The sequence below is a fragment of the Rutidosis leptorrhynchoides genome, chromosome 2 (assembly GCF_046630445.1).
Source record: "Rutidosis leptorrhynchoides isolate AG116_Rl617_1_P2 chromosome 2, CSIRO_AGI_Rlap_v1, whole genome shotgun sequence".
Lineage (NCBI taxonomy): Eukaryota > Viridiplantae > Streptophyta > Magnoliopsida > Asterales > Asteraceae > Rutidosis > Rutidosis leptorrhynchoides.
Window position 1 is genome coordinate 669128467 of NC_092334.1, and position 18467 is coordinate 669146933.

The window sequence follows — 18467 nt, forward strand, 5'->3', positions numbered from 1 at the left end:
AAAAGATCTAATGAAACGTAAGATTCTTCTTCCTCTCTGATTTCTGGTGGTGTATCGGAAACCACAGTCTCTGAACTACTACCAAAATTAATTATAATTGCACTCGAAGAAAAAGATGAATCCACTGTAGACTGTTGCTCTTGACTTAACGCTCTGAATAACTCTCTTTCGGGTTCGTCAAACGGTTGAAGAATCGGAGAATTAGAAGAACGCGTATGTGGCATGCACTACCTGTTATCTGCGAAATCACAACTAACAACTGATTAAACGCACCGATTCAACTGAGAATAAACGAAAAGAAATAATAAACTATAACTAAACTAAACTAAGAACAATTAGATAACAATCTTAATTTTCGACACAACTGTCCCCGGCAGCGGTGCCAAAAACTTAATGTGTAAAATCTAGTATATAATTTATCTTGGAAAATGCCAGTTTAAAGATTACTACACACTAACGGGCAGTGTACCCGATCGTGCAATAGTATAAAGTTGGTAATTCCGAAATCGTTCCAATGACAGTTTTAAACGTGAGAATTAAGATTGCAACTAATAAAATAAACTAAGCTAAACTATAAAAATCGAAAGTACGAGATAATTTGTTTTGTGGCTATTTAACGATTAGCCAAATAAAAGATTGATTAAAAGTAAAAGACAGTATTTTTGTGTTTTTAAGTTTATAAGAAATAAATGCAGACTCAACGAAAAGTAAAGATATTTGAATTCAATAGATAAAAGAATGTTCGCCTAGATCTCCTATTCGCAGTGTCGGTGATTTGATATTAAGCTCTAGTTCAATTTATCAATACACGCAACTACATAGTCGGTTTACCCAGAGTTCTCTTTTAACAAACACGTCAAACTTGGATTTATTGGCTTAGGGTTCCCTTTCACCAAAGACCTCTTTCGTTTGTGACTTAGTAATTAACTAATTATAAAATTAAGATTCAATTGGTTACGCGTTCGCTCTACACAATTCACCCATATTTTGTTTAATCTTTGTTACCCGATTTACCCCCTTGGTCCAGTAAGCACCCAATTGGTTAAGACAAATCAATTGAAAATTAGTGTACTAAATTGAAACAGGGTTCCCTTTGTTTAAACAAGATCACTAATCAACCTAGTAACAATAATCAACACCCACAAGAATGGTTCTTAATCAAAACTCATAATTATCATGCATTAATCAAATCAAACATTAAGGTATCATCCAAACACATACGAATATTCAATGTAGACAAACATTTAAGTGCTTAGCCAACCATGGCTAAAATCAAAATCACAAATAAATAATTAAGAGTATTCATAATGATGATAAGAATTAAACCTAACGAAAATTGTGTTCTTGAATGATGAACGGATCGAGACGCGTTTCCGGAATGATTGATGTGTTAGAATGATCTTGGGGTTCCCCAAAAATCACCCTTTTTCGTCAAAAAGCTGCTGAAATTCGTCTGGATGCAATAATCAATAATTAGGGTAAAAATTCGGGCTTTAAATAGTAAAGTTCTGAAACCGACAGAAGGTGGAGCGGCGCTCCATATAGCTGAAAACTGATCTTTTGATTTCCAAAACCCCTCGAACTGAAATTCCTGCCTACTGGAGCGGCGCTCCATGTTTTGGAGCGGCGCTCCAGACCCTTTTTGCTGAATTCGGACTATAAAACTCATAAAATCACTCGTTTTTCAAACCAAACTCGAATCGAACCAATCTCTTTCACTCGTTTCCATAGAAAATTACTAAAACCATCAAATAACTTCAAATTTCATCTCCTTGGTCTTAGAACTCGAACTTTCACAACACTTATCGAAATAACACCAAATCGTATCCAAAAGGACCAAAATGTGATCGATATCGCTAAGGAAAATGTGTATGAAATATGCGATATCAGTTATGTTAAAGATTAGTATTTCTTTTTTTTTTTGGGTAAGCGAGGAAACCCTCCTACATTGGCTCCCCCATAGAAGGTAAAACCTCGGGTAATCAAGCCCCCGAGCGCGAGACCTGGTACCGGGTGAATTGCGCATTATGCGCACCCTCTAGTCACGCTCCCTTTTTAAAACTTTTCTTTTTTTATTTTAAATTATTTTTATACTTAAAAAACGTTTATTTATAAGATCATCATTTTAGAGATTTATTACGGTATTAACTATAGATCAGAGATGTAGAGTGTGGAAAGAAAATAACGTACTTAAAAAATAATAATATAATAATAATAATAATAATAAAAGAAAAACAAGTCTTCAATATCTGTGTAAGATAAATGTGCCATGATAAAATGAAGTTGGTTAAGGGGGTGTTTGGCTAAGCGATTAGAACTTGATTTTTTGATTATCGCGTTTACGAATCACAAATAATTATTTTTTAGTGTTTGGCAAATAAGTAGTAGAAATTGATTATTTGCGTTTTTGGGGGGTTCAAATCGCAGAAATCAAGAAGTAACCAAGGGGTTACTGCACAGAAAACGCAGCTCCCCATAAAAGTTCTCACAATTTTATTTTACTATTATAACCCTATAAATACTTTATATTAACCTTCTTTACAGTACTTACAATAGTCTATTACTTTTATTTCCAGTTTCACATGCTGTGTACGTACGTAAACTTCATTTTCTTTTCCATTAATTTGTCTCATTATATTATGACCGTGACTATTCAACGATTATACTCCAGTACTCCACTCCGTAGCATGAAACAAAATCCACATAGCTCATTATGATCTACCTTAAACAACTTTTTATTAGTTAATTAGTTGATTAGTACTCCGTATATATTAAATCTTTATTTTATATTAAATCTTTATATTTATTTGAGAATAGTTCATAAAAAATCACTAGAAAGTAGTATATCAACAAATGTTACATTTATATATTTTATGCATATTTTCAAATGTCCATTTTAGTAATTTTACACAATAAGTTATCAAGTATTTTGATCTCCCAAACATTCAAAAAATTGATTATCTGATTATTACGATATCAAACAGCATAATCAAATCCAAATACTATTTATCAAAATCACGTTTTGTTACAGCTGATTATTTAATTATAATTATTTAAAACGCATAATCAGTTTTGAAAACGCTAATCCAAACACCCCCTAAGTCTAAGATCAAGGATTGGGTGAAGGTTAAAAGATCACAAAATGACTCGTAAAAAGCTTATATTGGATCATATTGATGAAATAGATCTGTTGATTGATCAAGTTCAAGAGCTTCAGAACCATTGACAGCCCGGAGATACTAAGTGTATCACGAGCTTGATTCTATTTTATTTTTAGAGGAAATGGATACGTTATAAAAAGCTAGAGTTAAATGGGATGTCAATAGTGATGAAAACTCTTAGTTTTTTCACGATCTGAAAAACCAACCGTAATAAGCAGTAAATTAAAGGCATTTTTTCGTTGATGGGCAGTGGGTTGAAAGACCATCTTGTGTGAAGAAAGTGTTTTTCGATTTTTATAAATCCAAGTTTGATGCCCCTTCTCGCACAATTAATTTAATAAATTTCGATCAGGTAAGCCGATGATAGGAATTTGTTGGAGTGTTCGGTTTCGGTTCAAGAGATTAGATATGCAATATGGGACTATGGGAGCAACAAAGCCCCAGGTCCAGACGTGTTTACCTCTCGCTTTATCAAGAAGTATTGGGATGTAATCAAAGAGGATTTGCTAATGTCCATATCATTTTTCGATGCCTAAAGGGGCATTCTTTACTTTTATAATGTTAATTCTTAAAGTTGTTAATCCTATGTTTGCTAGATATTTTAGACGTATTTCTTTAATAAGTATAAGATTATCTAAAATATTGTTCGTTAGTTTTGTGTCGACTGTTAGTTGGTTTTTGTTGTGTTCGGATCGTTGCTTGGTTTTTCTTTCGCGATCGGAGAGGCTCAGTTATAAATAGTTATAGCTCGTTTGTTTGCTTTCTAGGTACGAGTTTCTTTAAGTTTTTTTGTGTATCCCTCGGTTAATGACGTTTTTTTTAAAAAACGTTATTGTTTCTATATGATTATTCGTTATTTTAATAATAGAGAATTGCATGTGTATTAGTGTATATAAATTTTCTTTAATATTATCTATAAAGAAATAAAGAATCTATCAACTAATTTGTATATGTATATAAATTAGAGAATTGTCTTGCATATGTATATAAAAAAATCCTTCAAAATTATTAATGAAGAATTAATTTATTGTATATTATGATTATGATTATGATATGATTATAACTATAAGTCTATAACTACTCATTCAGTTTTTACTTGTAGTGCATTTAATATTTATAATTTTCTTTATTTGTGTGTTTTACTTGCTTTGTGTTTTAGAGAATTGTGTTTTCACTCTATGGTGAAATTGTTCGATTATATTATATTGTTATGTCGTAATTAACATTTGGTTGAATATCATTTTGTATCATCTTATACTTGTTGCTTTTTGTATTTTTACATTTTTTTTTCTTCTTTTTTTAGTACAACACCCCACCCCCACTAGCTTGATGTAAGAAATAAGGATTTTTTTAAACATAACCTTTAGGGCTATGTTTGAAAAATTATTGTGTGCAAGATTGATAGTACAAAAAGGTTGGGAAGGTGGTTATTACAAAGTTAGTGAGGTAGTTTTCAACTAGGTACAACTATTTAATGCATATCCTAAAAGCTTAAGTATAGCCCTTATGGCTATGCTTAGAAAAATCCAAGAAATAATTATTCATTAAAAGGATTCTTAAGTATTTCCATGTCTACTAATACTCACAAAAATTTTTGCCGTCTAACCCCCATCTCCCTCTACATACCATATGTCGTTTTGGGCAGGCGAAGGAAGTGTCAAACCCCTCAAACTTTTGGGTAAATGTTGTCAAATTCTAGGGTTTAAATCGTAAACAACCACGAACTTTAGGGGCTCAAATATAACTTTCAAATTTAATATAATAAACATAAAAAAAATCCACCAAAATTTTTAACCGGATTTATCTTTTTACCCGCCTCGAGTTAAATTTCTCCGTCGTCACCGTTAAACTCGAAATAATTTTACGAACAAAACGCAAGTAACTGTATTCAAAACGGAGTTTTTTTAAAATAATTATATATATATATATATATATATATATATATATATATATATATATATATATATATATATATATATATATATATATATATATATATATATATATGGGCAGGATCAATGGAGAAGTAACCAATCGGGGGGGGGGGGGGGGGGGGGGGGAGGGGAAGCGGGGGGAAGCAAATTTTTTTCGTTTATTTGGATTTTTTTTCAGGCATCAAGATCACACGAAAATATGAACATTTAAAAAAGACACTTTGTGATGAATGTTATTATTTAGGCGAAAAAACGATCGACAAAAATAACATTCAAGATAATATTGATCGTGAAGAGTATTAACGTTTTTTTCTTCATGTTTTGCGAAGTAAAATTTAGCTCGATTTAGAGTTTAGGGTTTGGTGTTTGGTGTTTTGAGTTTAGTCCCTAAACCCAAAACCTCAAACCCTAAACCCTAAACTCTAAACCGTTCGTGTTAAAAATTTAATTTAAATCCTAAATCTAAACTCTAAACCCTAAATTTCTAAACCCTAATATCTAAACCATATAAACCCTGATATCTAAACCCTAATATCTAAAACCTCAACATACGCTCGAAAAATACGATAATTGTTATCTATTACTTCTTTGAGCGTTTACCCGCCAAAATAAAAATATTTATCACAAAATATTTTTATTAAATGTTCATATTTTCATCCAATCTATAATGTTCGTGAACAAAGTTTTTTCAAAAAACGAAATTTTTTTTTTGCTTTCCCCCGTTTCTCCCCGATTGGTTACTTCCCCTTGATCCTACCACTATATATATATATATATATATATATATATATATATATATATATATATATATATATATATATATATATATATATATATATATATAGCCAAAAGTTCAAACGAGAACCATAAAAAAGGCGAGAACTGCGAGAACTTTTAATTTATAAAGATTTTCACATGTAACTAGATTGAATTACACATAAACCTTGATGAAGAGTATAAATGAACATAAAATAGTTGAAAAACACTTATATTTTACCTATATAATTAAATATATAGTTTTCTCGTTCACATGTGCATATTTGTTTCCGAACGTGTGAACAGTTTCATATAATTAACAATTTAACATTTAATTTGAGCTAATGAACATATGTTTGTTAATTATATGTGCATTAATTGACATTTGTATGTAATTTATTGCATTTAAACGCATAAAAACAATTAAATTAAATAGTTCTCACAGTTCTCACCTTTTTGGTGATTCTCGTTTGAACCTGCTCATATATATATATATATATATATATATATATATATATATATATATATATATATATATATATATATATATATATATATATATATATATATATATATTCCATTAGTTTTCGCTCAATATTAGTTTATAAAAGACTTTAAAATGTTCCACCGCAATGCGTGGACCATTAAATATATTAAGTACCAAACAACACATATCAAAATAAACTGCACCAACGCGCGGTCGAATTTTTCTAGTTAGGGCTAAAGACAACTTTTTTATTTATCTGATTTATTACTATTTCTTATTCTTATTTTAAGTTAACGGTCAAAGTCAAAATGAAATCAACACGGCATAAGACGACGTCGTTTACGGAAAATCATACCAGAAAGAACCTTCGTTATTAAGTCGCGTAAAAGCAGCCATTGATGAACACCAAAACAAAACAAATTAATTAAAAGAAAAAGAATAAGATCACCAAATCCACCGTCTGTCGGTGGAATCAATTGATCAAATTCTCATCATTAATTTTTAGGTTTTGATTTTTGATTCAAATTGAAAGGAAGCGATAGATCAATCGATCGGAATGATGGACGGAGGAACGATGGATCTGATGAGATCAGAACCAATGCAGTTAGCTCGAATCATTATTCCGATAGAATCTGCTCATCGAACCGTTTCGTATCTTGGTGACCTAGGCCTCTTTCAGTTTAAAGATGTATGTATATATAATACTATATACACTTAACTCATTATAATTATTTATTGAATATTGATTGATTCAAAATGCTTATTGATTTAATTAGTCTGCATTGTGATTATTTCAACTTTCTTCTTATAAATGTCCACTAATTTGCATATGATATTGACTTATGATATATGATCCAGCATTTATTTATGTGATTATCCTAACAGGTAGCTTTAGATGGATAGTTATGTAGATTGTTGCATCATCTGTTATAATAATTAAGTAAATATGTCTAATTTAATATATAAGTTACAATGTATTGTTTAACCGAGTCGATACATTAAATGGAACAGAATTCGAACATCTCAGGTTTTGTAAAACGAATCTGCCTTTGATGTTATCTGATCTATTTCTAGTTTATTTTTTAATATTATATTATAAAAATTTACAGTAAAACTTTGATCATTAAACATTACCTTTATGAACAATTCTTATTCTAATATTATTCCATGTTTTTTTCCATAGTTTTGCTCTGCTGTATCTTTTAGTGAAAACGGTACTAGAGATAGATGTGCAAAATGTGTTTTGCTTGGCAAAGTTTGTTTTATTTATTGATGAATAGTAGTTAACTGCTATTCTTTTAGAAAGAACATTTCTTGATTTTTTTTTTTTTTTTTATCTATGATTGTATTATCTTTCTTTATTTCTTTTTCTTATTTGGATAGCTCAACTCAGGAAAGAGCCCATTTCAGCGGACATTTGCTACTCAGGTATGTTCATTGTTAGTTATCTGGAACCTAGCTAGCATTTATTTACTCATTGTAGCACCCTTTTCTCTTTTCAGCTCAAATTTGATATTTCTTTCATTTTGTGAACTTTTAACTATAGATCAAAAGATGTGGAGAGATGGCACGCAAGCTACGGTTTTTCAAGGATCAAATGATGAAGGCTGGCCTGTTAGCCTCAACAAGGTCTACATATGGCTCCGAATTTAGTCTAGATGAACTAGAGGTAAGTAAAATGAGCAACATTTATATTTTTTAATTCTTATCATGTTTAAAGTTCTGTCTTACATATATATTTTGGGTGATTATTAGGTGAAGCTTGGAGAACATGAAAGTGAACTTATTGAGATGAATGCAAACACTGAAAAGTTACAGCGTGCCTACAATGAACTTCTGGAATATAAGCTGGTCTTACAAAAGGTGATTAGGCTATTTTGAAATTATCATCTTTTTTATCCATTGGTTTGTCCTCATGTGGTATTAAATAACAAAAACTGTTGTTCCTTATTTCAGGCTGGTGAGTTTTTCCAATATGCACAGAGCAGTGCTACAAATCAACAGAGAGAATCTGAAGAACTTCGCTTTGGTGAAGGATCAATGGATAGTCCTTTGTTACTAGAACAAGTATTATTCTTTTTTGGTGATTTATGTTTGTTTTTATTGCTCTAAATATGTTAATTTATCTGTTGTTATAAGATGTTTTGGCACCCCTTTCCCCTTATGTTCGTAGGAAATGACAACTGATTTGTCAAAGCAAGTTAAGTTAGGATTTGTAAGTGGTCTTGTTCCAAGAGATAAATCAATGGCTTTTGAAAGAATCTTATTTCGTGCAACCAGGGGTAATGTTTTCTTGAAGCAAAATGTTGTTGAAGAACGTATTGTTGATCCCGTGCAAGGAGAAAAGGTTAATAATTTAGTCCTTTTAGCAGCAATGTAAATATTTAGGGTGATATATGTGCTTCTTAAAGTCAAAACCAGTACCAACAACTTTTGTCTTTTGGATTCTTACAAGTTTGGTCCTCATTACATTAAAATTTGCTTTTTGCTAATGTTCATGAAAATCTTGTTTTTCAAATAATATCTGAAGTTGATATGCAATTTTTAGGTGGAGAAGAATGTTTTTGTTGTCTTTTATTCTGGAGAAAGGGCAAAGAACAAGGTTTTGAAAATATGTGATGCATTTGGAGCAAATCGATACCCCTTTACAGATGACTTGGAGAAACGATACCACATGATTACAGAGGTATGTGCATTAACATTAACAATAGGCTTGTAATCAATAGTATATGATCACATGTAAAAGTCTCTTTTTTTTTTTTTTTAAATTCGTTTATTCCAAATAGCTGGCTTCATCCTGTATTTGTTTCATAAAATGTATAGGTTAGGTATACTTATTTACAGTTCTTAGTCTTTTAATTCGTTCAATTACTATAATATACAGCATAAGAACATATTGTACATGTTCGTTACTGCATGAGGTTTGATTATTGTTTTTTTTTTCCTTACAAATTATAGGTTTCTGGAAAACTTTCAGAGCTGAAAACTACTATTGATGTTGGAACATTGCACTGGAGCAGTGCGTTACAATCTATTGCTAATCAATTCGAACAGTGGAACAATTTGGTAACTTTCACTTGTTTCTAGAATATTGTTTTTATCACGAGAAGTTTTTTATTCTCAGTATGTATTTTAATTGATTAAGGTCAAGAAAGAAAAATCCATCTTCCACACTTTAAATACTCTCAGTTTTGATGTGACAAAAAAGTGCCTTGTGGGAGAAGGTTGGTGTCCTGCTTTTGCTACAGTTCAGGTATATTCTTATGTTCGTATAGAATCTTTTAACTCATGATAGTCAAAGATTTGACTTTTTGAAGGATTATTAAATGATATTGAGTGCATTTTTTTTGCAGATCCAAAAGGCTTTGCAGCGGGCAACAGATGACAGTAACTCACAAATTGGAGCCATATTTGAGGTTCTGCATACTAAGGAATCACCACCTACATATTTCCGCACAAACAAATTTACTTCTGCTTTTCAAGAGATTGTAGATGCGTATGGGTAAGTATTTGTGGACTGTGGTTATAATCTATGGGTCAAGCAGGTTAAGTAAGTGGCGAAAACAAGTTTGGCTCAAAATGCTTTTGTATGGAGTTGGGTTGGGTAATTGGGTCGACCCAAAACACTTTCTCTCCTTTCTTAGCTATATTTAGCGTGTCGATAGTAGTCTATATAAAATGATTAGGAGATTGTATGTTGTTAAAATGCACTTCAGGTATATTTTTGACCTGTTCAGCCCATATTCTTATAAGCTAACTTTATGACCTATTGTATAACATACGGATCAGTATGTTCATATTACAATTAAGTTATTAAACTAAACTAGCATGCTTGTTTGTTATCATTTATTTAGTATTTTTTTTGTCTTTCTTAAAAAAGCAGATTAAGTAGACAACTCCTTTATTATAATAAAATCGGGTACTAATATAGTAATATACTAGGGCATTTTAAATGGAATGTTTTTCCTCTTGCAGGGTTGCAAAGTATCAAGAAGCAAATCCCGGTCTATACACAATTGTTACATTTCCTTTCTTATTTGCTGTCATGTTTGGTGACTGGGGCCATGGTATATGCTTGTTTCTCGCAACTCTGTTTCTTATTCTGAGGGAAAAGAAATATTCTAGTCAGGTAATTTCTGTTGACTTTTATGGCGTTTTATTTTTTATTTGTTCTTTATATAATAACTATTGAGGTAGCTAGTTTTAAATAGACTGCCATCGTAACCTAATGCAAGGAGTATATATATGTATAGTTGATCATTAAAGTTCAACCCTATATTGCAATTTCTGTTGTTCATTTACCTAATAATAGATAATCTTGTTTTGTGGCTAACTAACAGAAGCTAGGAGATATAATGGAAATGGCGTTTGGCGGTCGTTATGTTATCATAATGATGTCAATTTTTTCAATCTACACTGGACTCATATATAATGAGTTCTTTTCTGTACCATTCGAACTCTTTGGGCGGTCAGCTTACGATTGTCGTGATTCTTCTTGCAAGTATGGACTAACCACATCAATCTCATATATCATTCGTTCTTTTATTTCATGTAATGCCATTGTTTACATTTAATTTCACTTTAGGGATGCTACAACTATTGGAATGATCAAGGTGCGCGACACCTACCCATTTGGTGTGGATCCTATGTGGCACGGTACACGCAGTGAATTACCGTTTCTTAATTCGCTCAAGATGAAAATGTCAATCTTATTGGGAGTAGCTCAGATGAATCTTGGAATCATTCTAAGTTACTTCAATGCAAAGTTTTTCCGAAATGACATAAACATCTGGTAAGAAAATTTCCAATCATTTATAGGTGCAAATTTGTGTGCATTATTAAAAGTATTAAGACAGACTATTTTTATACAATTGTAGCTAATTTACTTATAACGTGGTTAAAATAGGTACCAATTCATTCCACAGATGATATTCTTGAACAGTTTATTCGGCTACCTTTCTCTGCTCATCATTGTAAAATGGTGCACTGGTTCTAAAGCTGATCTATACCATATAATGATATACATGTTCCTCAGTCCGACAGATGACTTAGGAGAAAATCAGCTTTTTTGGGGCCAAAAATATCTTCAGGTTTCAATATTTTCATTTTTGCTTAGTGTAAATGTGGCAAAATGGGTTGGAGTTTGGAAGGTGTAAAAAGAAACGATTTGTTTGTCAAATATTAATATCTCACTAGTTATCTAGTTGAGTTACACTATGGGCGACTTTCAGTTGACCCGCTTCACTAGAAAGCTATATTTTACATATTTAATTTATCTTTTAGATCCTATTGCCTTATGATCTTAAAAATCTTCTCTTATTTTACTTATTTGGCCCAAACTTAACCTGAATCAAAATTACCACCTCTACTTAAGAGGTATATTACTCCCTTGATGTAAATTAAATTATAAACTAATTGAAATGTGTTCACCTATTACTATTACTGCTAGATACTGCTTCTATTGCTAGCACTTGTTGCTGTACCATGGATGCTGATTCCAAAGCCACTTTTATTAAAGAAACAACATGAAGAAGTATGGCGGCTTTCTTTATTCTGTATTTTTTTTTTCTTCTTGTTTTTATAATTAATTCTTTAATATTTAAGTGACCATCTTCGTGCTTTTTTTAGAGGCACCAGGGCCAAACTTATGCACCACTTCATAGCCTGGATGAGAATCTTGAATCAGATCTGGATGATGAATCTCATGGTGGACATGAAGAATTCGAGTTTAGTGAAGTTTTGGTGCATCAGTTAATACATACAATTGAGTTTGTTCTTGGTTCAGTATCTAATACCGCTTCTTACCTACGTTTGTGGGCCCTAAGGTGAGTCAGCAAGTTCATGGTACCTCATACTTTAAATAATCGTAACAGCGTTTTGAATAGGGTACTCATCACAAATTCAGTTAATGACTCTTACTAACACGATTTTTTTTTTTCTTTTTTTGTTTTTCTCCACAGTTTAGCACATTCAGAGCTATCGAGTGTATTTTATGAAAAGGTCCTGCTTCTCGCTTGGGGGTAAGTTATATTTAACTTATTAATTACATCATAAACAGTTGTGATTCTGAGTTTTAGCATTTACAAAAGTTTAACTAGTTTGGTAAATAATGAACTCTTGGTGACTATTGCAGATTCAACAACGTGGTTATACTTATAATTGGGATAATCGTATTCATATTTGCAACTGTCGGCGTACTTCTTGTTATGGAAACCTTAAGTGCTTTCCTTCATGCTTTAAGGCTTCACTGGGTTGAATTCCAGAACAAGTTTTATGAAGGAGATGGTTACAAATTCCACCCATTTTCATTCGAGTTAGTCATTAGTGAAGAAGACGACTAATATGTTATTTTTGAAAAGATTTTACTCGATCAATTCCTTCCAATTTGCATTCCCATACCAAGTTATTAGAAGGTGGTTATTCTAAATTCTTTTTATGTAAATTTACAATCTGACCACAAAATCTATTGTCTGATGTACTACGGTAAAAGTAAAGCAACAGCTTATATATAGTCAATGTTATTCATTATTCATTATTCTTCTATATATCGGGGGTTTAAAAGACTGACTTTTACTTTATGTTTCAAGTATCATAGTATAATAATCGCATTGTTTTCAAGCACCTTTTGTAGAAAAATTACAGTAATACGGAGTACAATTGTGTGGGCATAGCAATAGTCAGACATGGACAGGGATGACAATAGTCACCCGATCCGGTGAATATCCACCCGATCCACCCGTTTGGTGATGGATATGGATGATTCTAAATGGATATGGATACGGATATGGATGAACCTAAATGGATATGGATATGGATATGGACATGGATGAAAAGTGTCATACATGGATATATCCATTACCACCCGAAATACATATGCAAATACATAAATATAGATATACGCTCGGCGAAAATGCGCCCCGACAACGCTGGTCGAAATCGCTGGCCGAAATCGCGCGTCGAAAAGCGCAACCCGAAATCGCGCCCTGAAAACGCACCCCGAAAACGCGACCCGAAAATGTGCCACGAAAACGCGCCATGAAAAACGCGCATCGATTTAGTTTTAGTATGGCCCAATTGGGTAAAGCCTATGATCCATTAATCTTTTAAAAGAAGTTACGCTTCGATAAGTTTTTGAAATGGACCTCTCCTTTTATTATCTTTATTATGTGTTTGGGTTTGGTTCTTTAAGTAAAGCTAATGGACTCATTTTTAAAACTTTGGGTCTTGTTTGTCATGTCTCCTACATATTATAAATGTATAATTTGTTATATGTAAATGATATGAATTTTTTCATTGGTTCCTCTCCAACGTTCTAAGCCTACTCTCTAAAAGATTTTGCCTCTACTTATATTCACACAAGTTGAGTTTTACATTTCTTGAAAACAAAAGATTATTAGCAGTAATCTACCTTTTCTAATTAATTGGAATTTGGTTAGACCATAAAGCCAGAAGATTATTAATGACACCTAGCTCAAAGAAATTAGTCAGATCTACAAAATTTTCATTTATTTAACTACCGGTAGTAGCATTATTATCACCCATCACAATTCACGAACCTCGCAAAAGGTTCACGTCAAATATTCTAACAAACAAAACTTTCATAAAACCAGCAAAATTTAAAACACTACTATCACAATTTAAATGCAAGTCGAGATAATCAAACAAACATATTTATCGTCTAGTTTTTTTTAACGGCTATTTCGACATCGAATACTTTCATTTTCACTCACACACGCGTTAGGAGGAAACTTTTCACACACCATTGCCGCTTTGGGTACCCAGTGTGCTTTGGATTAAACCGAGTGGCTTATTAGGGCATACACATTTATTCAACACAACAGAATCCTTGAGAAAACATCTACTTGGATTCGAACCTGCGTCAACTAGGACTCAGATCCAACCCATAACTTATACATTCAGGCAATGCCTTGGTGGTATATTTATCGTCTAGTTAAGTTTGAGACAATAATAGAAACGGTCAAGTAACATCACCAAGACACCGAACACCAAAGTAACATCAACAAGACATCATCATTGTTTGAGTTTACGTAACAAGGTCAAACGAAAGTTCTCCTTGCACAGTAACTACAGATTAATCAAAAACACTTGCCCCAATTGATACCAAATTAAATACAACAATTGCAAGTGTTGGTAAGCCATTTCAACGGTAACTCACATTTCATCATATCCCACTCATCATCGTTTCACAGTCCAAGTGTTACATCTCTTCATTATACTCGGCATCCAAATCCATATCTTCAGAATAATGATTAATATATATTCAAAAACAAAATCATTGTCACGAGTAGGGGAGTTAGACGTTTAATTTGTTCCGGAGACCTACGGAGTATATTCCAACACAAACTCAAGTCAAGTGACTCAAGGTGAGGACAACCGTCTATAAGCAACTTCAATCCATTATTAGAAAGGACGTTATTCATGAGTTTAAGGTGCCTGTTTGAGCACTTTCCGGGATCCTTATTATTGGAATAAGGCGAGGTCGATCCGATCACTATAAATAGTAAATATGGGGTGTGGAATGGTAAAGTATGTTTGTTGGCGATTCCCCGAAGGTAGTGAGATGATATCTCACTTTACGCCACCATGAATACAGAGATACGTCTTTGTGTATCGAGTGAGTGTGAATATGGTATGAGCTGAGAGTATGTTCATCCAGTGATCATGTATCCCGTTTTAAAGAACATTTTTAGGGTTTCTCCTAGCTTCCAATGCTTTAATCGGTCTCCAATGTGGTAATAGAAGGATCCAATTGACTTTCTTTTCCATCGACTGTGGAGATTCAGGAGGCCAGAAAAGCATTACTGGTTCATTCCCCTTTTGTCACTTGAGCGGTAATATCTGAATATGGCGATCCCGCTCATATTTTGCCTTTAGCCTAGGCAATCCCATGACTCAATCTTGTCTCTTTAGTCTTGGTAAGCGGGATACCTTTGTGAAGTATTACCTTCTATTATTATCTTCGAAAATTTAGCTTCGGACAGGTCCAAGATATAGGGTACACTATCAAGCCCCGAAGCGATTTTCCAAATTGAAGCTTCGTGAAGTTAAACTTTACGCTTGCTCTAAGTGTTGATTAGACGTTTCATGTTCGTCATTATGTCTAAGAATGGTTTAGTCTTGATTAACATGATGTTTTACAACATGACTAATTGAACTTATTTGTTTCACTAGGTAAGACATCATTAACATGCTTAGTGATAAATCCATGTGTAAGCTTAAAGAAGAATAATAATATGCTTAGTGATTAATTGAATCATTGTCATCAATGACATATTGACCAACCAATAGGACTTAAGCAAGTGTGTTAAAAACAAACGAAAGATTATGACAATTCTGAGATTACCTCAGTTGGTTATCAAGACTTGTATCCAAGAATGTTGAACTTCCCTATTTGGTTATGACAAGTCACTATCAAAAGAATACAACCAAGGAGAATCATACACTTAATGCATATAGTACTTGTATAGGATGTTGGGTATCTTTTGCAGGTATTAAATGAAGTAAAGAGGCCATAAGAACCAGGTTTGAATGGATTCGAACGGTCATACAACGGCTAGATGAAAATGACCAGACAACGTGCGGTCGACTCATTGTCGACCATGGGCAGAGCCGCAACAACATCTAGTTTTTTTTATCTCTCTCTATAAATAGAAAGACTTGGGGAGCTTTGAAGATTTGACACTCTTGCATGCTTCAACTCTAATTCATCATAGAATCACAAGATCATAACTCATATATATATATATATTTGTGATTAGCAAGAGAAGTTATATGATCTCATAGATTGTAGAAGTGTAGTAAACTTACTATCAAATTACTATCTTTGTGAGTTTACTTAGTGTTGTATTATCATTTGAATTGTCTTAGAATTTTCATCACTAGAAAGGGGTGAGTCTTGTACTTTGTAACTAGAAGCATAAACTAGCTTAGCTATCATCTTCCTTAAAGTGAACTAGGAAGTTGATTAATTCCATTAGGGATTAATAATTGTCCAAGATGAAGACAAGTTGATCTAAACTAGAGGTAATCTTTCGAAGGGATAGAAATATTAGGTTTATTGTCTAAAAAGGAGTACAAGAGTTGTAAATCGGATCTCCACTGGGTTTGGCGAAAAAGGCTTAGTGAAGCAAAACTCCCGATTAGTGAATCGGGGAGTGGATTAAGGTGCATTAGTTAACATCCACCCGAACCACAATGAATCCTTGTGTTTATGTTCTTTACTTTACTTTCCGCACTACTTCAAACATAAACACTACACACATTAAGTTTGAGTTGATTAAGTTGATCAAAGATTGTTCAAATCTTGTTGATCATCGAAAAAGTTTAAAAATTGTATTAATTAACTATTCACCCCCCCTATAGTTACTTACACAATGTTTAAATGCTAGTGACTACATAGGCATAGCTCATGGCCAACCATGTACTACGTATCTCGGTCAGAGTTTCCATTACGAAAGAGCGACTATTGGAATCCATAGCGTAGGTTGCCTTACTACAGCTGTTGTGCCTCTGACAAACGCACTATGTATCCAATAGCGTTTCTTACCAAGGGGTGACACATATAGTATACTCTGAATCGGGGTTTACGACTTCTCAATAACAGAGCCGATAAGCACATTATATTAATTGAAAAAGCGATTGAGTTAAAATCATTAAAATCATAAACGGAAAACATCTTAACGACATCACGCTCATAAAGTTATTATTTTAGCATCTTAACTAACTACATCATAACAAACACTAAAAGATAACTACTCACTAATCATGGCAATAATATCATCTATCATCATAGAAATAGAAAAAATTATAACAGATAGAAAAAGGGATAGAAGTACCAGTAGATTAAACGAGCTCCGAAAATACAAAAGTGACAACTTCGACCTCTAAACAGCTCCTATCACGATCTTCAGCGTTCGCCTTCGGGTACTAATTTCCCGCTTGAAGGTAAGAAGGCCTCGAAAGTGTCTAAAGTGAAGTATTTAGTAAGAATTGTGAAGTGGGAAGTGTGTGTTAAAAATGGATTACAAATGATCTATTTATAGCCAAAAATCCCAGATGGGCAGGCCGTGTACATGGCCATGCATTATGGGCAAGTCGTGTACACGGGTCGTGTGAGGCAGCCATGTGGAAACATTGCCCATGTAAAGTAGTCGTGTGCTAGTCATCTTGGGCAAGTCGTGTGACCTTTTAGCAAGCCGTGTAGGCAGGCCGTGTGGCCAGTCTTTCTTGGTCGTTTTTGCTGATTTCTTGGATCATAACTTGGTTTCCAGGGTCGTAACTTGACTTTCAGCGTTTTTGCTCTAGATTCTTCGTTTTAAGCACGTTTCATCGATTCTTCTTGCATCGTCTTTGTAATCACTTGATCTATCAAATAAAGTAAATAAACGCTTAATCTGGAGATAAAGTTTGTATCTTTAATGTTTTAGGACTAAATATCGAGGGTAAGAACGTGACTTTTTAGCCGATATCACCTTTCGCTCCAAGAACTGGGAAGGATTTCGACCATAGTTTCTAACGATTAGCTACAAGGTTGATTCAAAACAGGCCAAGCTCTGAAGATTTTCAAGTATAAGCCTGCGAAGACCATGAAGAAAGTTCCTTTGAGGAAAATACCGCAGAATTTTAGTCAGAAATTTAGATGGTGGTACTATAATGATAGACCTGAGGAAGTTGTGATTGTTCTGGAAAGAAGACTTAGAATGATGAAGATACCATTTGAGTGTTAGATCCGATTTGGCTAAGAAACTGTACGGAGGGTGATATCTTCACTTTGTATTATAATCTAATGTTTTATCGCAGGGAGAATCGAGTGCAAGGTGAGCAGTACGTGAAAGTTTCCTAGCTTTGTTACTTGAGGAATTGGGTTACGGATCCGTTTGAATGAAAAAATGACTGACGACTTACTATAGAACTAGGTCTTAGGGGAGTTTGTTGGAGCATGATATGGCCGAAACGGACGGTTTTATTCGTATGGTGTCGTTAGGCCGCAGGACGTCAGATTCAATTGATTAAGGTTTCATACAGTGGTTTTGTTTATTTATATTGTGCAGGGCCTAAATTTATTTTTAACTTTCTAGAATGTAGAAGGTGTAAGTTAACCTAAGGTCG

The 18467-nt window shown here is 33.2% G+C and overlaps 1 protein-coding gene across 1 annotated transcript; it reads left to right on the top strand.

Annotated features, from left to right (window-relative positions):
• The first annotated feature begins 6763 nt into the window (after positions 1-6763).
• LOC139893909 (V-type proton ATPase subunit a3-like) lies at positions 6764-12866 on the top strand. Its single transcript, XM_071877109.1, has 18 exons — positions 6764-7026; positions 7722-7766; positions 7885-8007; positions 8094-8201; positions 8295-8405; positions 8512-8685; positions 8887-9024; positions 9297-9404; positions 9484-9591; positions 9692-9840; positions 10314-10467; positions 10679-10839; positions 10924-11130; positions 11245-11428; positions 11788-11871; positions 11967-12163; positions 12299-12358; positions 12472-12866. The coding sequence occupies exons 1-18, from the start codon at positions 6895-6897 to the stop codon at positions 12677-12679; spliced, it is 2451 nt and encodes an 816-aa protein (XP_071733210.1). The 5' UTR covers positions 6764-6894; the 3' UTR covers positions 12680-12866.
• Positions 12867-18467: the final 5601 nt, after the last annotated feature.

Coding starts and splice junctions, on each gene's coding strand:
- LOC139893909 (XM_071877109.1), top strand. CDS start 6,895: ATGATGGACGGAGGAACGATGGATCTGATGAGATCAGAACCAATGCAG. Junction 8,406..8,511: donor GTCCTTTGTTACTAGAACAA/GTATTATTCTTT, acceptor TTATGTTCGTAG/GAAATGACAACTGATTTGTC. Junction 9,025..9,296: donor GATACCACATGATTACAGAG/GTATGTGCATTA, acceptor TACAAATTATAG/GTTTCTGGAAAACTTTCAGA.